This window comes from Grus americana, chromosome 2 (genome assembly GCF_028858705.1).
Source record: "Grus americana isolate bGruAme1 chromosome 2, bGruAme1.mat, whole genome shotgun sequence".
NCBI lineage: Eukaryota > Metazoa > Chordata > Aves > Gruiformes > Gruidae > Grus > Grus americana.
The window spans coordinates 99,575,489-99,600,407 of NC_072853.1; the positions used below are offsets into that span (position 1 = coordinate 99,575,489).

Here is a 24,919-nt window from a genome sequence, read left to right on the forward strand (position 1 = left end):
AGCTTTCAAACGGAGCAGGAATACTATTTTTTTATTTCAAACAGTAACACATGTAGGTCTGAAACAGTGAAAGTGTTACTGTGTGGAAGATTCACTGCTTTCCCCTAACACTGTCAGTCTTGATTAGCCATTCAAAGTTTGTATCCTGAGGATGTGCTGTTTTCCTGATGCTAACTCCCTGCAGGAAATTATTTTCATTACACCTGACACTGTTCTTGAAAATTAACTTCATTCTATGAATAACAATCTTTAAAATGGAAACAAAATCCTAATGCTGCTTTTAAAATAAAGTACAAATCAGTATTTTTCATCATACTCCCCTAAAGCATGAAAATCCTTCAAGAAAACAGTTGGTGTGATGGAATATTTTTTATTTTTCATTTTAGCTCAGCTGTCTAAAACTTCAATCAGAAATAAAAGTGAAGTAGCAAGTCTATGACTCAGTACAGTCCAGTGAACAAGGTCAGGTGAAGAGGCAGGGCAAGTTACATAATATCACCGTCCTCTTATCCCCAGGACCTCTGGGGATCATCTGGTTTAAGCCCTTACTTAGAACAGGGCCAACATGGGGCTGATTGCTCAGGGTCCTGCCAGGTTGAGTTCCAACAACGGGGATTCCACAACTGCTCCGGGCCCTGTTTCTGTGACCACCCTCACGTAATTGCAATTTCCCTGGAGGCAGCTTGTGCCTGTCACCTCCTGTCCGCTCACTATGTACCTCCAAGCAGAGCCTGACCCTGCCTCCCCCATTTGGTAGTTGCAGACTGCTGTACGATCCCTCTTTATCCATCTCCTCTTAAGGCTGAAGAAGCCCAGCTCTCTGCCTCCCCTCCTACATTGTGTGCTCCAGCTCCATGGCCATCTAGGTAGCCCTCCACAGGACTTGCTCCAGTATGTCCTCGCCTGTCTTGCAGCGGGGAGCCCAGAGCTGGACACAGCCCTCCCCAGGCAGGCTCACAAGTGCCAAATAGGGGGTAATAATCACTTCCCTCAACCTGCTGGCTACGCACTTGCTGGAACAGCCCAGAGTGCTGTCAGCGTTCCTTATCACAAGGGCACACTGCTGAATTAGGTTCAACTTGTTCGTTTGTCTGCGAGAACCATCTGCCCCTACCCAGGTCTTTTCTGCAAAGCTGCTTAGAAAGAAACCCAGTCTGTCCCCACCCGCATTGTTGTATGGGGTTATAACATCCCAGAGGCAGGATGCTGCATTTGCTTCTGTTGACTCTTACGAGGTTCCTGTCAGCCCATTTCTCCTGCAAGTCAAGATCTATCTGAATAATCTTTTAGACGTACAATTTTCAGCTACTTGCTTTAATAAATTTTTCCAAATTCAAAGGCAGGGCAGACATTGCTTTGCAGAAGGAAAATAACACACTTCATCAGCATTGAAGATGTTTCTCAACTTTTTTTAGCAAGTGAAACATTGATTTTACTAAATTTCTTATTACAAGTTTTCAGACAGTATTCTGATGCCTTATAGACTTTTCCACTGTTCTTCCTAAATAATAGGAACTAAAATAACAACCACCACCAAAAGTCATTTCAGGAATGCTTTCATCTAGCTCAGTTGAAGCTACTTGATTATAGTTGGCTTTCTGATTTGGAAACAGGAATAATTAGATCTACCCAAGTGGTCACAAGCCACCCTCTCTGAAACAGCAACAGAGCTAATAAACCTTATTGGAACCACCATGCTGTCAGGGGCATTATTTAGCCAGATTAAGCACTGGGCTCCAAAAGGGTTATTTTTAAGTCCATCTTACTGGTGGTTAATCTAAACCCAGACATTCATATCTTGCTTTGTCATGTGCCTTGTAACAGGATAATGCAGAAGGAACACAGATACTATAAGCAGCCCACTTAAGTCCAAGGCGGCTATACCCTAGAGCTTCTGGGAAAAAGTGGGATGGCACTTAAAGTTGCATCATCTTGGTTAGACATGCCTGAGCAGTATACCACAGCTTACCACATAACTCCAATTCAGCTCTTTTCCTGAAGACACATGACCTCTCTTCACTCAAAATTTCTACTCTTCCCTTTCCCCACCTAGCCCTCTCCATCTTTCTCCTACAGGGCCCATATGCTGTTACCTCAAATGCCAAGCTCACTCATAAGAACAGTCATGTATATAAGCAAGTCATTCAGATTGATCTGTGTGGGTTTGCAGGTCACCAACCAAAAGACTAAATACCAAAGACTTGACTTAACAGAGGAACCAATACACTGAACTGTAGGAATTATGCTGTAGGCAATCAAATCAAAATGGTAGGACTATTTTTCTATAACACAATGTCCAGGACATAATCTTAAGTGTCTGGAAGGTATATGCCTGAACACATTATTCAGTTGCCTTTTATCCAGTTAGCCAGTTTCTATTTTTTATGAGCATCTCTGTACAGGATTTAGAGCCCTGCTCAGCTGCATTTTTAATCCAACAGCATCAGGATAAGCAGGACCTTTTATTTACCCTTCTAGTATTCTCTTGCAACCTTTTCCCCAGTTGTAGAAAGAACTGGAATCTTCTGTCAGATGCAGCCAGACTGGTATGGATTAGCAGGGAAACAACTCAGACATTTCTTCTCTGTTGAGGACTACACTGAGTTGTAGTAAAGAGATTTAAACAAAGTATTTGAAGGATGCCAAGTTCACTTCCATTCCATCTGCACAATTCCAAAGTGGCAAGTAATGTGTATATACAATAAATAGAAGTACACTATCCTTTTCTAAGTTTTTGTTAGAATTTACACTATTAAAAATGTTTATACTTGGGAGTCACTCATCTTAAAAACACTTCCTGACGCACATAATTAAAACTGACTGGTGTATTTACATAAAAATCACAAGGCAGTTCAAGTATTTGTAGAAAATCCATCCGAAAACCCAACAAAACTTGACACAAGTAACTTACCACTTTTAAGAAGGACTTGGAGACTTTTGATGGTTTTAATTGCAAATTAAAAAGTGTTCTTCATGCTAAGATAGTTCAGAGAAAAAAAAACAAAACAAAACACAAAACCAAACCAACCTCACAGAAGATAGAAAATCTTATCCTGGTGCAAGGATATCTATTTCAGCAGTAGTATCTTTAAAGTAGAGAAGCCTGCTGAATCAGGCTTGAATAGTTTCTACCAGATGAGATAAAGACAACAATCTTGTTTCTGTATAGATTTTTTTTTACTATATATTTAAGCAAATGTTAGATCATCAAAATTCATTTACATTTTTGTGAAAGACATTTATTGAATACAAAAACCCCCATTACATCCAGCCTTATTATAAATGATTACACACAAAGAAAGTCAATAAGTGTGTGAAGATTAATAGTCTAATTGGCTGAACATTTTCAGAATTTAGATCACTTACGAACCCTTATTTCTCAACTGTACAATAATAAAATTCAAAAAAATACACTTTGTCTTTCCAGCAATACTACAGTCAGAGGGATTCTGTGCTCATGGTGTTAGTGGCAGCCCACGCTTCAACAACTATTAGTTTCATGATTTTAAGTGCAGGACTTCCCCATATTAGCAACAAAGTGTATGGAGAACAGAAACCTAAACCAACAAAAATTTATGCAAAGAGTTCACTTTGATCTGAAAAGCTGTGGGCCAAAGTTCAAGACTGAAGGCTTAAAAGTACCATTGTCCAGGTCGAGGCACCAAGGGTCAGGTTCAGAAGAGCTTTCCCATACAGAAGAGAGCTTAAGCATACACATCAGTGCTGCCTGATTCAGAAGCCCTGCTGTGGGCTTCCAAAGCTACCGAGCCTCCCAGCTGTACATCTTGGATACCCACTTCTGAGATGCTAGGCCATCAAGTCAAGACACTAAAGTAAAAGATTTTTTTGCAAAGTAAACTTTAGAAATTTCCCTATAGCCTTCGGAGGGATTTTATTTACTATGTCAAGCCATTAAAACAAATGTGTATGTAGTTTTTTGTACAAAGTTAAACGCTGAAAAGCTGAAGTATAAAACTACAGTTTAGTTTCTGTACAAGGTAAGATGTGACAAACTTTGTAAAATCAACTGGTTTGTAGTTTCATGAAACTTCTGCATACCACTTTTCATCACAGCCTCACTGCTGAACACTGACATTTCATGTCATAAATCCTAAGATAACAAGATTTAAAAAAATGGATTTGCACAAAAGAAATCTGAAATAACTTTATATACACAACAGAAAGCCTTTTAAAAGTACAAAAATAACATCTATATGCCAATTAGTTACCATGCTCTGACAGTTCTCTCAGTGCCTACACATGCAAGACAGTAATCTAGATTTAGAATAATTTTGTATCTGTAGAATGTATCAGAATACAAAAGACATTAATATGTGACTAATTCTTGTTATTTTCAGAATGGATATGTATTCAAAATATCCTTATAACCAATACTGCAATATTCCAGTCTCTGCATGTATATGTGCAGATAAACAGCTTTCATCTTACTTGATTTTAAAATCTCCTGCAAACTAGTAATCCACACTAAAAAGCTATGATGGTTCTAATGAATCTAGTTATACAAAGCAAGTCAAAATGTACAAAAACTATAAAAAAAGGGAACATTTATTGCCATGCACGAAACTTATGTTCAACTAAAAACTGCATCAAATGCAGTTTTGTTTTTAGGGAAGGAAAAAAAAAAGACACACAAAGCAATTTACATCAACACTCTTAACATTAGATCAGCAGAATCAGCTCTGACTAAATACCACAAGGGTAAGACACATTCCTGTTGCTGGTGCCTATCAGATCTTCAAATCCATGGGAACATAAAACCAGGAATCTTCATTTCCCACAGTCAAATCAGATCATGAAATCAACTGAAATGAGAAGTGTATTAGTTTTCTCCTTTCTCTCAATCCAATTACATACAGCCTCTCCTTTTGCATCAGACTATCAAGAAAATACACTCTACTTTTGCTATCACAAAAAACCCAGGAACATCCCTACAGCAGACAGATTGCTCTCTTATGCCTTTGTTGATAGCGACACATGTATGCACAGCACATAGACATAACTATTTCTAGATAGCCATATATCAACATCTGCAAATGAAGCCACAAGAGAAAGAAAAGTTACTTTATTAACTCCATTAAGTGAGCCTCACTTCTCTAGTTCCATTTTTACTTTTGGGGCAAACAAAAGTAATTGAACTTGAAAATTACCAACCACAGACTGGACAATAAATCTTTTGCAATGAATACATTAGATCAGGCTTAATCTTCATTCAGTGCAGCAAACTCAAAGGCAACATTACAACTGTGCTACCACAAGCACATACAGAGAAAAGCTATCTATCTCTATACTTCTCTCATTGCCAGAGCTTGCAGGCCTGCAGGGCTTATGCAACCTCATGCATTGTTACCTACGGATGTATGTGGTCGGTGCATGAATTATAGGGCACCTTGCAGCCAAGGCTGTAATTTAAAGCAAATGCATAGCTTTCAGAGAGTAAACGTCATCAAAAATGATGATAGCTTTAATTTTAGTTCTGCTTACCAAAGAAATTCGTAATAGTAGTAGTGGCATGCTAAGAAAATAGTCTGAAGGGGTTATTTTTGAAAGAGGGATACAAAAGAAAAAAAAAAGTCAGAGCCAGAGTTCAGGTTTATCAGAGCACTAAACTTCCAATACTACATAGGAAGCTATTAAAACTAGTGTAACAGGATGCTGTGCCACTTTAATAGGCTGAAGGAAAAAAAAAAAAAAAACAACGCAGAATGTTTTCTAAATGATAAAGTCTTTACCTCTATGACTGTTTCTTTAATGAAGTCTTTCCTGTCAGATAAATCATAACTAGGATAGTTTTCATATACCTAAAAAAAAGTAAAAAAAAAAACAAAACAACAAACCTCAAATTACTTTCTTTCAATGTATTGTATGAATAGAAGGCGCTTAAATGAAATTAGGGCAAAAATTGGTGTGGTTCTTTTAGTATTACAACTGCCAAAATGCCCTCTGCTAATTACGGAAAGTGACAAGCTCATTTTCCTGTCCTTATTTTGACCAAATAAGTATTTAAATACATGGGTTTCTTTATTTTTGGTCACTGACTAAACTGGTACTATAGTTCTTCACATCGACAAATTGGAATGCCTAGCTTGCCATGTCAGGAAATAAGAATTCTCCAACCTTTGTCTTGCATGCTGTGGAATTAGTCAGATAACCCTGCATTAGTGTAGGAAGCTAAACAAATATAATAAAAAAATAAATAAGCCTTGGGATTTGATAAGTAAAACTGTGATCCTTTCAAGAGACTAACAGAAGAGTCAACATGTTTGAGTGCTATTCTACAACTATTCTTTGGTTAACTGGGTAGGAGAGGACCAAACAAACAACAAACAGATGCCAACACTGACAACCAATGCAGAGTATTTTATTTCAGTATTCCAAATTTCAGGCTACTAAAATGACTATAAACATGACAAAAAGTTTGTACAGAGTATAAACATACAGTTTTCTCTTAAGAATAACTTCTAGTTTCATTTTCCCAAGACAACTTCTTGGAAGTACCAGGAAAACAAACATGCAAGTTACCTTGACATTTTCTACAGTCAGTTAACAGTATCATCTGTGTTTTGGTCACTTTTCCCCACCTTTCCCTTTCCCGGCCACACGGTCCCTTCCTGACACCTATCCTGACAAATAATAGATTCCTTGCTGAACTGATTCAACTCACTAACTCAGCTGAGAACTATTCATTTTTTGCTGATAGATGAGAGCTGAATGGACTCACAAAAAGAACATATGAGGAATGAGAGCAAGGTGAGCAGGAGAAATGTACAGAGAGCAGGACACAGCCCTCCCCTTTTGACAGTAGCAAGCTGCTGCACTGTCTCAACATCTCTAATATTTTCACTTTAATACGCAGCAGTTGTTTTGGAGGTAACACTGCTACTTTCCATGCAGCTATTTTTTCTTTGGAGACTTCCCTTTTAATATTGGGTATCAGCGTTGCGTATCTTAAGACTAAAGCTCTCCTTGTTATAGCTGTTAGCAAGTAAATAAATCAATGCAAAACTACTTTGTTTCTGAACCATTGTGCAGTGTGCAAGCCTCCATTTCTGAAATGATGACAAAAGTCAGTTCACAGACAACCCACTGCCTAAAAAGAGATTGCAAAATCATATTTGCTTACCTCCTTGCAAATTTGTTTCATTGTGACCTCCTCCAAGTTTGCATTGGCCAACAAGTTCTTGACAGTTTCCTTAAGTTCTTCATCTGTGGGTGGTTTCTTCAGCTTTTTAATTAAAGGCTCATCATCTGAACTATCCTCAGACTCACTTTCTAAATATGAAGAATAATTTGAATTGTAATAAAAGATTTTCAATTTGTCTGCTTTCTTCCTCCAAAACAGAAGCCATTAGAACTTTCCCCAAATGCGATACAGATGTTCTCCCTTAAAATAGACATCTTGCCAGACCACCAATTTAAAAATAAAGCTAATGCTATCAGTACTACATTTATTTATGAATCCGCATCATTGTTGATGAACTATCAGTTTACAAATCAATGTGTACTCTAGATTAATCTGTTCAATACTTTCTATCAAACTAAAAAAAGGTTTATTACAGCAATTCTAAATTAAGATATTATGGCTCTAAAAAAAAGTACTTATTTGGTTTAAAAAGGAGTTTAGATTCCCCCCCCTCCCATCAGCACTGCACACTGAGATTTTGTAATTTGGCAATGCTGTATTACTGAACATGCTATCAGAAACACCATGACAACAAATGAATAGAATCATAAAGTGAAGAGGCACAGGACATTCCTACAATCTTTTCCAGCAGCAAAAAAATTAGACTGCACAACTCCAACATCCACTCAGTTCCTCTACTGCCAACAAGACAAAATTCAGAGCAGATGCCAAACAATCTAGATAATGAGCTTACAGAAAGACCTACTTAACATTTTGATTTTTGTACAGCAAACATACACTCAAACCAGAAATGCAGTAAAGAAGAAATTATGAATATATTACGTAACATATATGCAAAATGCATATGTAACATATATATATTTATGTTGATGACAAAATAAAGCATACACACACATACAGTCAGCCACATTAGTACTGCCAGCAGCTAATCTGAAAATACATTGAGTTCAGCACAGGCCAGTTTATTCTGCTGAGAAATAAGCCTATGAAACAAGTTTAGCATAATTCTATGCCTAAGAGTTTAACCATTCCTTTTCTTAATACAGTGACAAGCAGAGTAATCAATCTGAACTCATGTCTGTGCTATAGCATCCATATGCCAATATTGGCATTAAATGAAGTATGTTTGCAGTATGGACATACGATGCATTAATAAGTCATACTACAATTGTGACCAAGTCACGGCTGTTATCTCATAGAGTGCCAGAGACTTTAAGATGGGAAAGGACCTCTGGGGATCATCTGGTTTAAGCCCTTACTTAGAACAGGGCCAACATGGGGCTGATTGCTCAGGGTCCTGCCAGGTTGAGTTCCAACAACGGGGATTCCACAACTGCTCCGGGCCCTGTTTCTGTGACCACCCTCACGTAATTGCAATTTCCCTGGAGGCAGCTTGTGCCTGTCACCTCCTGTCCGCTCACTATGTACCTCCAAGCAGAGCCTGACCCTGCCTCCCCCATTTGGTAGTTGCAGACTGCTGTACGATCCCTCTTTATCCATCTCCTCTTAAGGCTGAAGAAGCCCAGCTCTCTGCCTCCCCTCCTACATTGTGTGCTCCAGCTCCATGGCCATCTAGGTAGCCCTCCACAGGACTTGCTCCAGTATGTCCTCGCCTGTCTTGCAGCGGGGAGCCCAGAGCCGGACACAGCCCTCCCCAGGCAGGCTCACAAGTGCCAAATAGGGGGTAATAATCACTTCCCTCAACCTGCTGGCTACGCACTTGCTGGAACAGCCCAGAGTGCTGTCAGCGTTCCTTATCACAAGGGCACACTGCTGAATTAGGTTCAACTTGTTCGTTTGTCTGCGAGAACCATCTGCCCCTACCCAGGTCTTTTCTGCAAAGCTGCTTAGAAAGAAACCCAGTCTGTCCCCACCTGCACTGCTGCAATCTTTACACGGGTATTAAGAAACTCAAGGTATGTATACTTTTTATGCATATCATCAGATATGAAAAAAAAAAAAGGCAACAGGATGCCTATATTCACAAAAACCACATCACACTGCTGAACAAGAGACATGCACAGTGGGATCTATACTAGTGGATCAATTATAAAATTCATGGGAAGTAACTCTAGAAGCACCAACAGAATTTTGCTAACATTCTTCCAGAAGGGACAACTAGGCTGATACTTTCGATTTATATACGAAAAAAAGTATATATATGTATACAACAGAAATTGCATAAAGTTTTCCCAAACTAAGAACTTTTTTTAAAAAATGACTGTTGCAAGGAAAGAAATATCAAGTAGCAAGCCAACAATTCACAAAATTCTATTTTCTTTCACAATTAGGTGCAAATGCTTGCTTTCTAATAAACATGCCAGTTAAGCTGCAAGACAATGTATGATAAAAGATTTAAAGCATTTACCTTTTCTAGAACTGTTCTGATTTTTTTTAGTAGTGCTGCTATCTGCCTTCTTGACATTCGCACCCTTCACAGCTTTCTTGGTTTTAGAAGTCATCTTTTTAGATTTTTCTCTTTTAGATGCTTTTCTAGGGGGCTATAAAGAAGAAAAACAGAAGATTAAAATGATGGTTTCTATCCGAACAATCTGTACTTCTTTTCCACAATGGAAATTATTCCTTCTGTTAATACAAACTAAATCAGCAAATTTAATTACTATATTTTACTAGCAATATTCCCCCTATGGTATAGGGGTAGAAATGTCCACAAAGAGTATTCCTACATTCTTTTAAATTTCACATTGTCCTTCTACATGGACTCTTAAGCTCAAACAGCTAGAACTTTTTTGATGATAGTAGTAGTTTGGTTGTGCTACAACTTTCCATTCATAATTACTTAAAATTATCTTATAAAATAACTTCAATAATGTTAAAAAAGGACTTAGTATGTTGTATTCAATTACTTCTAGATGCTATAATTCTCCAAGACTACATGCAGCTAATTGTTTTTGCACTAGTTGAGGAGAACTACATTTGCTAATCCGTAATTTGGCCAATTATTGTGACTAGGAAACCCCAAAAAATTATTGCATTAGGTTAACATCAACAGAAGAACCTGGGAACATAAATACATATGGTATAAGCATATCAGTGCACTGCATTTTTGGCACAAATTAAATGAGTGCTTAACATACAAAATCTTTAGGTAATACTTCTGACAAGGCTGAAAACTTTCCTCACAGAAACAAACATGGAACACTGACCAGGAACAAATCATACTACAGAGAAAGAACATCATGAAACAAAACAAATTAACTAAGAGTAGCTACTAAATTCATAATTCTAATTTATATTTAAAATGGGAATATAGTCAACTGAGTAAACTATCACATCTAAACAATTAAGATTAGTTCACACAACTTTTAATGGCTTCACCTATTAGTACCTGGTGCAACTCATGAAACTAGTATTTAATAAACTAGATTATATTTATTTATATTGGCTTGCTCAGTTACAGTTGCACTCACTCTGCAGTGTTAAATAAAAGATAAAGACTTTCACTGTGGAAATTCAGAAAATACACTCAAGGATCGCCCCATTTCTAAATAAATGTTTGCAGTTTCTAACTTTTCAGCTTCAGAGTTTCTGCTAAAGCTCCATCACCAGCTGCAAAGTCCAAAATTAAACCCAGTACTCACATTTCTTTTTTTTAATAAAATTATGCTCCCCCAGCACACAAAAATATTTCAGGTATCTTTTGCTTCCAGGTAACTGTAAGATTTTTTTTGTTTGTATTGTTTAAAGAAAGATTTGCAATGAAGAGAGACATACAAGTCTGAGGACAATCTGCTCCAGCCACTATGCCTAAAATTCCAGTGGAGCTGGGGCAGCAAAGCAAATATGCTACCTACATCTTTCCATCTGTAGTATGTTAGAGGGTGTCATAAATCTAACTTTTTCCTTTTAAGTGCTGCAAACCTAAAGCTGTACAAACACAGACATGTTCCATTTCACCATTTTCTGTATTCAAACTAATTTGACATACTAGTGTTTTTGTAATAATTAAGCTTTTACTTCATGCAAGTCAACTTCAGTTTCCAAAGACTTCGCTCTACTCAGCTATTGCCTGGCAGACATATATAACTCCTACCTTCTGAAAGAAGGCAAAGAAGACCCAGTCAGATCAACGGGGTTTACTGTGAGGTTTTTCATCTTTGCTGGATTTTGTTTGAGAGGCGTTGTTTGTCTTTTTTGTGTGTGGGTTTTTTGCTTGTTTGTTTTTAAATAATTGAATTCTTGAAAAAATTTCTATAAGACAACTCTTGTCTCTGAAAGCTATATTCCTCTCCTCACAACAGAAAGATTGTTTTGCTGAAGAGATGAGCAAATATAAAAAATTAACTTTCAGTATTTCAGCCCTCTTAAATTTGCCATTTGTGGGGAAAGAAAAAGGCAAACTAAAAATTAAGTTTATTTCATGGAGGCATAAGGAATTTCCTTGAACCATCTTTTTAAATTAAAACCAACACCTATCAAAATGACTGTGGCAAAAAGTTAGTTACATAAATTGGCCTGTCGACAAAAGATTTTTGTTACTATTTTCTATAGCTCAGACTATTTACTTAACAGCCTGTCACACTTCCACTGCAACAGACAGAATGTAAACCAAGTAAATAACTGTCTTACATTACAGCCAAAGGTTCATAGCTTCTATAAAGTATTTCCTTGGACACCAACAGTCAACTAATTGCTGTTTGCTGCAGGGCTCTACAGCTAAAAAGGCAGTCCCATCTAAATCAAAATATAGGTTAAGATGGAGCCTGTAACTCCTTTTAATTTCTTTTTTCCAGGCTTCAGATATATGGACTAACCAGTGTACGCTTTGTACACAAATCAGCTGTACACTTGTACTGGCCCTCCACGTTTTGTGTCTATTCTGTGACTAAGTACAGGGCTGTGCAGAAAGAAAGGTATTTTGCATTTAAATACAAAGTCCATCTCATTTCTCTCCTACTATACAAGGCTAAAAGAAGCTTCAAAGAAAATAAAGAACCGAAAATAACAGTGACATGAGAACACTTTGGAGATTGATGGGATCTTTGTAAGGCCGCTTACTACGTTGCTCACTTTATCTTGGCAATCCAAGACACAGAACCCTGAAAGAGAGATTAGGACATAAAATGCAGGAGAAATGGGGAACCAAGATCCAAAACCAATGCAGCCAGATAGGTCAGGGACCTCTACTAAATTAGAAGTTAAGTACTAGGTATCCAATCAAACCCTACACAGGGGGGAAAAAAGTAGTAAATAAAATATAGATACTGTAAGATGATACAAGAAATGCAATCAATTACGTTTGAAATCCTGGCTGCCCTAAAATGACATGTAGCAAATGGTTTTTATAAAGTGCATATATACATCCAAAAATCAGAACCCTTGCCTTTTATCTTATTCTCTAACTTTAATGCACTAAGAAATTATAAAAATCTCTTATAAATTGCAGATGTGTTGCCTTCTCTTTCAAACCATTCCTTCAGTTAAACATCACTTAGCCCCTAACTCTGTTTGTTCCAAGAATTGCCAATCAATAACAACCACATTATGACAAATTGCAGACAAATGGTTTTAGCCCTATGTTGAACAATAAACAAAACCCCTCATTACCTCATCTTCACTTTCTTTTTCTTCTGAAGAGTCATCCTTTTCCTTCTTTTCATCTTCTTCACTACTGGATTCATCTGACAAGATCTCCGGGCACTTGGTTCGTTTTGCTTTTCTTGTTGTTCCAGTGCTACTGCGTTCTTTTTTGCCACCTTTACTTGGTGTTTTTTTGGACTTTGGCAGCGGCTGAGAGACAGGGAGGTGTGTTATCCAAGTAGGAATAGAAAAATGAATTTTAAAAATAAAAATTCCTTCAAATCACATGAAAGAACAGTAAACAAATATAGAGGTTTCAGACTTGAAACAAAAAATAGGAATATTTTATGTACTACACTTAAGCCATAACTTTTTGCGGTAAGCAGAGATGGACCTGAGTAAAACAACATTTCAGTTCTAAGCTAAGCACCCCTTCCACTCCCCTAACCAAATAAATCTTCAGAGGTTGGGGGTTAGGAAAGGGTAGTAAGGAAGAACAATCTAGAAGGAACCTTTTACCTACCTATTCCCCTCCTGAACCCATAAAAGCAAGCTTTTTCTTCTGGTTACATTGGCTGACAACTTTTCAGAAGACTTAGAGGCAGGAATTCTGTCAAGTCTTGTGCAAAAATGCCTTTTGTTGTCACTCAGTATCAGTGTCCCTAAGGCAGCATGCAGGCTCCTTGTTCACAACACTTACCAGTGTTTGCTGAGAATAAATGTAATTTCCTGAGCACCAGTCTAACTATTTAAGTATTGCTTTTAGATTAAAAAAATGAAAGTCCAAATTAATAACAGAGTTTAGTAGTCTTGGCAGCTGAACCTAGCGCACTAGCATATACTAGTTCAAGCAAGTTTTCCTAGCCTTGCAACAAATTCTGTTTTGTGATGACCAAATGTGATCACATACACTCGTCAACTTGTAGCACATCCAAGTAACATCTGACAGCTTATTTTCCTGTCCTTTCATGTTTTATTTCCTTGCTCTGACACCTCTTTTTTTTTCCTGCTTGCATATTATGTCTATTCCCTTCCATTCAACCACAAAGCAGAAGCTATCTATGGTATTTGGGTGTGGATATCTCTAGCTTCATGTGTTGACCACATACACTTTTTTGCGCTAACAGTGCGTAATGGGTGCACGTGTAAGCATATAGTTTCTATCCAAGTCCTCCCCCCTCATTATGGACGCCTGCAGGAGTAGAGCTACTCTCAAGAAGCCATTGTTACTTCTGTAAGTTAGAATAGTAATTGTATCACCACTGGTAACAAGCAAATAATAAGGAATAGACACAGTTGCATTTCTCATCAGAACAGAGCTATAAAAGGAAGATAACAGGAAGCATATCAATCTGCATCTCACCTTGCCTGAAGATTTTGGGTGCATTAAGAAGTTTAAGATTCTGGTTACCAGCTCACTATTAACTCCTGATCTTTCCAAGTCGAGAACTTCACAGATACTTTTCAACATTGCATTTCTGAATCTGGAGAGGGGGGAAAAAAAGAAAAAAAAAGATTCAGTATCACATCCTAAACAATCAGTCAACATTTTTATGTTAGAATCTGCTATCTGGTTTGTGTCTGCAACCTGACAATAGACATGAATATATACACTCAACTACGTTTTGAGTCCTACCTATGGTTAAACAAAGAACCGCCACCATCATTACATAAAGCAAAATAAACCAAAATTCCCAAATCCACATGCGTGTGAAGTAGGATATGTAAAAGGTCTAAAATCTTCATAAAAAAAAAATCTTCCCCAGAATCTCTCCTAATCTACCACACTGGAAAGAATCAATCTTGGAAAATGAACGCAGTAGGTACAAGAGTTGAACTCTTAGGGGGCAGTTGGTCTCCCTCTATTTTCTCTGGTTCCTTACCCCTTTACAGAAGTACATCTGATGAAGGTAGAAAGTTAAATGAAACTCTGACATCCACCCCCTTTACTCCAAAAGGATCTTGAACCAATTGTCCCACTTCATCATTTGTCCCACCAGTATTGAAAAAGTGGAAAGAAAGAAAATCCTGTGAGGGTATGACATCAGAATGCAAGCTTAATGAGATTTAAGAAAAACAAAATAAAGAAACCCTACTTATTCTACCTGTTACCTCCCTTCAAATGCTTATGCTTTCTTCTTCACTCATTTTGTATAATTCTGCCTGAAAAGTGGATTCCATTGTCTGACCATTTTTCACAAGTTTAATAGCTATTTTTGGTAATCAGTCAAAGGAAACTTATTTTTCATTGTTGATTTAAAAAGTCAGTGCAACTGTTTCATGGTGGCCTACAACTTCTCTGAAGTAGCATTTAATTCAGACTGTCCCTTTAAACTCACAGACTTTTAAGGAGGCAGAACAACTTTGTCCTCCCACGTTTTAGGGCATGGGAACATGAAATCTTGACTGGTTTGGTGCATCTACCTGCCTCAAAGTACAGTTCATCCACCATCCTTCCAATGATGAAGTCAAATATTTCAATCATTTTTCTACACAAGGTTATAAAAAAAAAATATTGTGCAATCTTAACATGTGGAGAGCCTTCCTTTTTAGCTTTTGCGGATACACTGAATACTTGGAAGGTATTCCTGCAGAATCAAAAGTCAGTCTCTTACATTTTAAAAGACAATAATACTATAGAGTTAAAACCACTTAACCTGTTAACAGATTTCAAAACTGCACAGCATCAAAGTTTGTTTCAAATTTTCAAGACCTTGTATACTGAATTTAGGATTTTATGGTTCTACTGCTGCCTTAACTAAAATTCCTTATGACGCGTTACACATGGTATTTGCCCTTGTATTTATACGAAGAATAAATATCGCCTCCCAAATCCTTTCATATTTTTAATGCTTTGAAGGCACATCTGCAGAAAACAACAAACATATTGTACTAAGTATTAAAATGCAGTTCAAGTGTGGAATAGACACGTGCACACAAGTTTTGAGTCAGTAACTTCCACAGCAAGTCGTTTTGACTTACAAAATCCAAGAACTCTAATCCACACAGCAACCTCAACCCTCATTCTTTTTAGTTTAGAAACTGAACAGTAAGATTCTGCAAAATAAATTTTGCCCTTTGTTCATCTTGTTCGATGCTGTTAAAACATGATGACATCCAAGTGTACAGTACGGACAGAAATCAACCCAGTAGTCAGAATAAATTAATAATCTAATCAGCAGTGTTTCATACATAGCTATGAAGAGCAGCAGAACTTACCACAGTAACACAAGCACACAGGGCTCAGCACCTTGATATAAGGGTGACAATGCAACCAGTTTTCAGGATATTTGCTGAAGACTGAAGGGTAACAAAACTTAACTAGCAGTTTTTTCATAGGGAAAACATGAAGAAAAATTTGCAAAAATACTTTCTTTTGTAACCTTCTGCAGATAAGGGGAAACATTATCCAATTAAATCAGTGGGAAACAGTCAAAACTCTCATCCTGAGACAGTTTGTCTTGTAGATTCACATGTATTTGACAAATTCTATTCCTAGAAAACTGCCTATCTGAGGAAGGAAGATTTGCAAATTCCAAATTCTGGAAGCCTTCCCACTATCAAAAAACTGACACAAAAAAAGTAATTTAGAATCAATTGTGTAGAAGTTATTAGTTCTTCCATTTGTTACAGCTAGCTGCGCAAATATGCAGGGGCATCTTTAAACCCTTTCAGTGCAGTCAAAACCAAGCTGCAGCAGCTTCTCCTGTTAATAGAGAAGCAACTTATGTAGGGAGGCAGTAAAAAAGAAAAAAAAAGATTTGTTAGACTAGTTGCTACAGTGATTCTAGGAATAAGACTGTGTTTAATATACAATAAGCAGAAATGACTTTAATTCTGAAGGAGGAAGGGTTTGAGGCATAGAAGGATGCAGTCCGCACCAGGAATAGAGCACAATGTTTTCACAACACTATGCTTGCCCTGGGGAAATAAAGTTTTCCTCTCACTTGGCAGAAGAATCTGCCAGTTAGCATGCAATAGTTAAAGTCAGGACTGTATGGATTATGAATAAAATGTTTGCAATTTAACTCTTTAATACATTTCAAGTTGTCTTAAGAGATCAGTTTGTGTGATCAAAGCGAGCTCAGAAAGACATCATAGAGCTCTTGGAAACAGCCACTCAGCTTAAACTTTAATTGGAAGTAAAATTTTGAAAATAAAAAGGAATATATAGCATGAGTCAAGCAATGTTAAGTAGCAATAGAGATCATTACTTTTTTAACATTTCTTCCTTCTTTTTGTATTGGTCACTTCCTTTTTCAAATGGGAACCCGCTGAACTGACCCACATTCTTCTTTAGGGAAGCAACCTAGAGCAGAACACACTGATTACTTTCCATTGCCAGTAGTTTAAAAGATTTCATCCAGTAACATTTGTTAACTTTTCGTACAAGAAAAATATATTCTAGCAGTTAGCTTTCTGTTGACAAAAAGTTATACCCTTTAAGTAATAACCTACAGTTTAGGACGTACTACATGGTTATTTACAGATTTGCACAACTATGATCACATGAAGCCTGTTGCATGCTTTGTACTATGTAATTTGTTATATAGTAGAAATAAAATGCGCTATTCTACAATCTGCTAAAGCAGATTTGCTTTATTTGCTTTTTCTAAAGTCTTACATAGGACCATGATTGTACTTTTCAACTTTTTCTTTTGCATGACCAATTTTTGCATTTACATACCACCCAATTCACAACTTTTACCATTACACCTACAGGCTGAAAAGGGTTGAACATTCATTGTGACAGCCCTTATAATGGGAAAATTGCTCCCATCAGATCACAAATATATTAAGTTCTTTGTTTTCACTCCATCTCCTTTTACCAAAAAATAAGTTAAAAAGCATCCCAAAATCTTTTATTCTTCTGAGATCTTTATAACACTATCAAGAATAACTGAACTCACTTTCAATAATTCTACAAATTTTGTTCCTGGTGTTTCTCCATTAGTTTATAATTTTACCAAAGCTAAGCTCCTTTTCCAAAGGTAATTATCTTTGTCCAGCACCTAAAGAAAATTTGCAGATGGTATTGGTACATTTTATTAAAAATGTTAACTGTGATCCAAAGCACATACAGAATGTGCATACAAGACAAATCTGATCTTCACTATATTAAACAGCATTCTGAGCTCCCAACAATTCTGATTAAATATAGTTTTGAATGAAACCATACTGATGTATTTCCAAACTGAAAGTATTTTGAAGCAAATAAATATATTCTCATATCTTTGGACACAGACCACTGGGACACTGCAGCAATCCAGCTGGGCTCTCCAACAAGTCTATGTCCAAAACACTAAGTGTTGGAAAGCAGAGCAGAGGGGGGTGGAATTGCAACCAAATAAGTGGTGTAGGAGGGAAGGGTGAGAGCTATATTTCAATAGCAGTTGTGTCTAATTAGTATGACTTAGAAATGTTAAATATCAATTTATAGTTTTATCATTTGCACATAATTATGAAACTCTGAATAGTTGCGCATCCAGTTATTATTTATTAATAATTGATTTAATAATAATAACAGTATCATTCTGTTGTTAGTTTCTTAGTAGTGTGCTGCATAATCAATAAACAATACACTCTCTTAAATCAGTTATGTCTTAGATCTGCAATCTAAAGTGGGAAAGATGGACTCCGAGGTAATGGTATCCCAGTATGTCCACCCAAAGATAGTAGAAAAGTGTTACTGGTTTCATGAAGGGTAAGGGAATGAAGTTTGATGACTTCCATGGTAAAGCTAGTTAACTGAGTTACATAGTTCTGTCATTGTACTTTTCCTATTAAACAATTAAATTCAACTGAAGGACAATCCAAAAGTTTGCAAAACTCTGTAAAACTCTGTATGCACTGAAACTGAAATTTTCTAGTCTAGCATAATTCACAGAAGTAGGTTTCAATGAACACATACTGTTGCTGTTCTGAATGCTTGAGGCAACAGATCTTTCGCTGCGATTTAAACAAGCACTACATTTGCAGCAGTAGTCTGAGATATTACAGCTAGCATGCATTTGTACTAGTACTATTCAGTTCCTGGTTTCTGTGCTAGCTGTTCAAGTTTCCAAAATACAAAGATATTAAAACCAAATTCCTATAAATATTGTAAGTGTATTGAAATAGTAAAATTTATTCTGCCTTAAATTCTCTATAGGCATTTTGTCTCTATTAGCAAGAAAAATGGGTCATATTTACTCTGAAGTTTAAGGCATAATCGCTGATACATAAAGGGCTCCATGAAAGATTTGCTATTGTATTTTCTTTACATTTCATCTGTAAATTCAAAAGTGAGCATATCAGTTTTTAACTAATATTTTAATTGTCTTAGATAAATGTGACAAAAATCACTATTAAGATTGTCCTGGTTTTGGCAGGGATAGAGTTAATTTTCTTCTAGCAGTGGGTATAGTGCTGTGCTTTGGATTTAGTATGAGAATAATATTGATAACACACTGATATTTTAGTTGTTGCCAAGCAGTCAAGGACTTTTTAGCTTCCCATAGTGGCCTGCCAAGGAGAAGGTGGGGGGGCACCCAAGAATCTGGGAGTGGACGCAGCCAAGACAGCTGACCCAAACTGGCCAAAGGGATATTCCATATCATGACATCATGCTCAGTTTATAACTTGGGGAGTTGGCCAGGAGGTGGCACGGCTCAGGAACTAGCTGAGTATCAGCTTAGGTGGTGAGCAATTGTGCTGTGCATCACTTGTATATTCTTTTATCATCATAATCATTATTCTCTTCCTTTTCTGTCCTATTAAACTGTTTTTATCTCAACCCACCAGTGTTAGCTTCTTCTTTCTGATTCTCTCCCCCATTCCAATTGGGGGGAGAAGCAAGAAAATGGCTGTGTGAATGTTTTAGCTGCCTGCTGGGTTAAACCACAACAAGATTTTACATATAATGTAGTTTTACTTTCTACTGCTTTGTGCAAACTAAAGGAAAAAATGACTAGGCAAGTAGCAATGTATTAAAACTAACAGGTTTCAAACATAAAAGTAGTACTAAGAAAAAGCTATGTTGAACAAAATAACAACATGGAGTGTTTTGATTGTGATCTGCATGTCTGCAGCTGTTAGCATGCGAATCATAAATTATTTCCAACTCATCCTCATAAGGTAAGCCACACTTCTCCTCATTAAAAAAAAATAATTAAAACCCCCCTATATTCAAGTAGACTTACAATTCAGTACACCTTTCAATAGGATTTTTATAGGGAAAGTAGTTTACAGGAGTTAGAAAAATGATGGGCTTGCTCAACTGGTCCTGCAATATTCATTTTTAAAATAGTTTGTAATAAATGACACTTAAGTAGATCCATACGTGCAAATGTAAAAAACTATACTACAAACATTTTCACTATGCATGAGAACCAACAGATATACAACATTGGTTTTAAGTTCTTACAGTGCCTGGCCTGTTGTAGAGCAGTTTGTGCAGGTTCCTAAGTTCATCTGTCTTCTTTTTACTCAGAAAGAATTGTATCCTCTCAATTTCACAGAGTTTTTGTCCTTTTCCTGAAACAGTTAAAATCAATTATGCAATTCACCACATTAGTATTTACCTATGTGTTTATAACTTCAACTATCTACTGGTTTGGGTTTTTTTTAAAGCAAAGAAGTTGTTTCAAAATAGCATCAGACATTATAATAGTTACAACATTAAGCAGGCCTTTTCCTATCAATTAGGCATCCTGACAGTCTCTTTATCTTCCTTACTTGATACTACTTAGGATCAAGGTACGAGGACTTGGCATTTCTTTTTATTCTAGCTGTTCCTACCTCTGTTAGTGGTGGCTAGGTACTAAGATCCTATTCCAGGTAAGTTTAAACATTATATAACTTTTATGGTTTAAATTGGTGCTACAGAATAAAACAGAGTTGTCATATAATTATAACAGCCTTACTATTTTAAAATGAATTATGACTCTTAAGTTGGGTTTCATCTACAACAAATTAATAATCTGATTTTTTTTAAGATGTTTCATTATCATTCCCAACACTGATAATTCTTATGCAAGAGAACAAGCTTACCTGGTGTAATTGTAAAAGGTTCCTTTTGCAACGAGGACACTTGCATGGTCAGTCGGTCTACCTTCTTTTTCTCCCTTTTTCCTTCAACAATGAGACTCTTTTCTGGAAAAGACAGCTTCCTTAAACTCAACGGTTTCCATTACATGAGCAGATTCAACTGTAGCGACAGGCAATACAACACTGAATCTTTGAAAAGGCAAACCAAAAATAGATAATGATATAGCCAGGTACTATGAGACTTTCAAATCTTTGGCTAATAGGTCAATGGGATTCTATGGAGCTGTATATTAGTCTCTGTATATTGGAGCCTCTAGTTCTTAACTGCAATCTTTCATCCACCTTAAAGGCAAGTCTGGGCATTTCCTAAAGGCAACTTCACCCCCGATGAAGACTGCAGCACTATGCATTCTCAGAAACTCATCCTTCTCTCCCTTCACGGCCTTTCTGAGGTATAGAACTGGCATTGTTTGCATAGTGTCCTTCTGGGATGCCCCAGTCTCTACACGCACAGCTTCACTTTAGCGCTCTCGAGGAGAATGCTACCACCAGATGGGCAAAAGGAGAGTGCAGTGTGGCTGCAAACACCTTCTCTTCCTGCTACTGGACTGGAGGACCCACACAGATGAGTAGGAGAGGCAAAAGCACAAGCACAGCGGGACTGTACTACACCTCACAGGGTAATGCAGCATAGCACCCCGCGGGCCACAATATAAGTGTCACAAATACTACAAGAACACTATCCCCAGTAATTCTAGTACTGCTTAGTAATCAATACATTTAGATTGTTTTATGTACACACTGCACATCAATACTTTAATGATACCATGTCAGGAAAAAACCCAAAAGCTTCACCTAAACATTTCATACTAAAATACTTGACCTCAAATCAAACTATCCTTAGTGCTAAACAGATGGGCTATCCTGACGTTAACATCTGAAAGCAGCTTCAAAATCTGTATGAACATAATCAAAACTGGATATGTTGTTCTGTCTAACTCTAATTACTCTAGTTTCCCAAAGAGCATAATCTCTTTTCTTTCTACCATCTTTCCTAAAGACAAACTTCAGCTCTTTTAAGAATCCAAGACCATCAGCGACTTGGTTTTCACTGTGCCATACTGCAGCTCTATTTCCATGGATGCTTTCATTTGCCATTTGCAAAACAGGCACCTAGAGATGTCGCAATGGGATTGAAATTAACATTTTTGCATAGTAGTTCCTTTATCACATGTTGTATTCCTTGACTACTCCCTTCAATTACATGCCACAACACAAAACCTGCCTTGCTTGCTTGTCCTATATCACCACAATTTTTATTGACAAAATTAGTCAAATTGAATATCCTCCCTTCAAATATAATTAATTTTCGGTACCCAGTAAATTAATTCACAGTAGTTAAGCAAAGACATCTGTATTGTTTCCAAAGCTACTGCACAGATTTTTCAAGTTTCTCTCTTTTGAAAACACAGATCACTTCAGAGTGTTACTTGCAAAAGAGGATTCTTTTTTGGATACGCATTTTTATACAAATAATTTGATAAAGGATGCTACCTCATAATCATCTAGTAGTTTATACGACAACAAAAAAACCCTCCTAGTGTAGGAATCCAGGATGCTGACAATTCCTTCAATCTGTTCTGAGGAACATCAGTATCACTGTTTCTAGTGTCGCCTGTTATAATCTACTGGGAAGTGATTTATGACCCATGAGATAGATGGACCACGGAATCTCCTAAACAATAATTGTACAATTAGCCGAGATCACAGGAGACAGCATTCAGTAAGCTTGGCATTTTTTAAAGGAAAACTTATTTGGTGGAAAAACACGTACCCTTTTCTTCCTCCTCCTCCTCTTCCTCTTCTTCATCTTCATCACTTTCCTCAGCTTTGTTTTCAGTTTCAGGTTGTTTCTCATCTGCTTTTTCAGAGGACATTGTATCTTCTTTTGATGAAACAACAGAAGACATGGTGTATGGTTCTGTAAAAATCAGTCAGTATCATCAATATAGCATTATACATGAAAAATACAGGAATCTTGCTTTAAAAAAACCTTCCTGTACGGTAGAAGTAATGTCATAGTGCTCATGTTGTGATTGTTCACGTTCTTCAAGACAGTATTCTGCATACACACAATACATAAAATTTTTCAGAAGGAGTTGCCATCCATTCTGCAACTAGCCTGGTTAAGAACAGTTTAAAAGGTTATCAATTCTCTCCACACACAAGTTTTCAAGCTTGCTTTGTGAAGCATTTGGAAACACCCACTCAAAGCAGCTGATGCTGTTATCTATTAAGAACTGTAATGTTTTAAGATATCACAATTTTAGTGCACCATATTATAAATGGATCTGATTGTGGTTAACTATGCATACCAGCTTCCTAATAAGTTAAACAAGCTACATATTTAGATGGGAAATGAGAACAGAAAAATAAGAAAAAAAAGTTATGAGCAATTTGGAAAAAGTTAACACTGCTTTCAGAATTCAAATAGCTGAGACAACTTAGGGCTTGAAAATGCTTTTTGTTTTTAATCTGCAGATCTACAACAAAAAAGAATAAACGCTTCATACTTAGCATATTTAAGAGGAATCTTTTCTTAGCATTTGAAGTCACTTTAACGTTAACCTTAAAATTAAAATATCTCACTTTGACGAGTACCGTTTCCCTACTGACAAAGAATATACATCTAGCAAAGGAAAGTAACCATATCTGTTCATTTTAGAAAAATTCTAGCTTTCAAAATCTTTCATTGTCTACAGATCTGGAACAAAGTACAGCATCAGTTGTACAAGCCCTTGTGGAAAAAATATCACAGGATTAACCGTTTTCTTTTTCTGATATTAAAGCCAGTATTATCTGCAAGAGGTCAGACTCAATAAACAACAATGAAATCAACTGCTTACATGCAATCTTAGCAGGTGCCAGAGAACAGAAACACTCCAAATGACAAACACGTTATATTACCAAGTCAGGGGAAAAATAAAGTTTAATACTGTTTGCTAAATCACGGGGGGGGGGGGGGGGGGGGGGGGGGGGGAATCTCTTTCAGAGTATTACTACCAGTATTTCATTTGACACAGAAAAGTAATTGGACTTTTTCACGGTATTACTGTCTGAATTTTACTTGTCCGCACAAGTGAAAAAACAAGTGAAATACTACATGTTGTCTTTCCTTCCCCTTTCAACAGGAGCAGAAGGGGAACAGGAAAATAAGAAACTTTTTTAGCTTTTCAGCAACCAGGTCCGCGAGGACGACCTGCTTAGGGAAAAACGGTACTAGGATCCATCTTTAGGAAGACTTAAGTCCAGAGTACTTTCGGCCAGGAGAAGGTATCTCGCAAGCCGCCCCGGGAAGGATACCCATGCACAACAGCACATCCCACCCTCGTCCAGGACTTTTCAGACACGGACTCGCCACCTGTCCTCTTCCCGACTCGCGAGTCGGAGGCCGGGAAAAGTGATGACGACGGGCAGCGCCCGGAGGAGCCGGCGGCCAAGAAGGCCGGCGGGGGTAGCGGCGAGTGCCATCATACCCCCCCACCGCACCCCCAAATCGGCAGGCAGCGAGCTCGTTCCGCCCCCCTCCCGCCGCCCAGCCGTAAGGCAAGACAGAGCGCCCAGCAAACACCTCAGGCGGAAAACACAGTCCGTCGCCTCGCGGAGACCTGGGAGGGAGGCGGTCCCCACGTCGCCAGTGGGTCGGTGACAAGCGCCCCCGGCACACAGCGAACCCCCGACGGGGCAGGAGCCCAGTGGCACAGCGGCTCCGTTTCATTTCCCCTCGTCACCCCCCTCCCCGCCTCACTGGGCCACCCCGGCCCGTCCGCAGCGAGGTGGGAGGAGGAGAGGCGGGAGCGCGCTCTCGGGCGCCGTTATAGCCATGGCGGCAGAGACTCACCTCAGCTCGAGTCCCAGCTTCTGGCTCCTTCCTCGGGCGCGGCTGCGGCAGCAACAGCAGCTGGAGGCGACAGTTACCGGAGGAGGGAGAAAGCGGGAGGGAGGGGGCGGGGCCGGGCGCCCCGCCACACAGCGACACACACCCCCCCCCCGAGGCAAGCGCTCCGTGTCCCGCGGTCGGTCGGTCGGTCACTCTCTCTCTCTCTCTCCCGGAATCAACAAGGATTTCAAAATGGCGGGTTCTCGGACAGAGAGAAGGAAGCGGGAAGGCGGCGGCCAATCAGCGCC

General features: G+C 38.0%; 1 protein-coding gene across 2 annotated transcripts; it reads right to left on the bottom strand.

The window, feature by feature from the left end:
• Positions 1-3,217: 3,217 nt before the first annotated feature.
• Positions 3,218-24,880, bottom strand: DEK (DEK proto-oncogene). Of its 2 annotated transcripts, XM_054818051.1 has the most exons (11): positions 24,633-24,880; positions 22,566-22,712; positions 20,735-20,836; positions 20,109-20,218; positions 16,918-17,012; positions 14,067-14,187; positions 12,731-12,913; positions 9,531-9,663; positions 7,142-7,290; positions 5,751-5,819; positions 3,218-4,823 (listed from the first exon to the last, which is right to left on the bottom strand). In XM_054818051.1, the coding sequence occupies exons 2-11, from the start codon at positions 22,699-22,701 to the stop codon at positions 4,812-4,814; spliced, it is 1,110 nt and encodes a 369-aa protein (XP_054674026.1). In that variant the 5' UTR covers positions 22,702-22,712; positions 24,633-24,880; the 3' UTR covers positions 3,218-4,811. The 2 variants fall into 2 exon arrangements, with proteins under 2 accessions (XP_054674026.1, XP_054674027.1); XM_054818052.1 differs by lacking the exon at positions 5,751-5,819 and having other exon boundaries at positions 24,633-24,876.
• Positions 24,881-24,919: the final 39 nt, after the last annotated feature.

What these genes read in the sequence shown, in the direction of transcription:
- DEK (XM_054818051.1), bottom strand. Translation starts at nt 22,701, where the DNA reads ATGTCTTCTGTTGTTTCATCAAAAGAAGATACAATGTCCTCTGAAAAA. An exon ending in AAAAAGAAAGTGAAGATGAG is followed by an intron (nt 9,664 to 12,730) that starts GTAATGAGGGGT and finishes TCTTCTTTATAG; the next exon opens with CCCCCTAGAAAAGCATCTAA. An exon ending in TGAAACAAATTTGCAAGGAG is followed by an intron (nt 5,820 to 7,141) that starts GTAAGCAAATAT and finishes ACTTTTTTTTAG; the next exon opens with GTATATGAAAACTATCCTAG.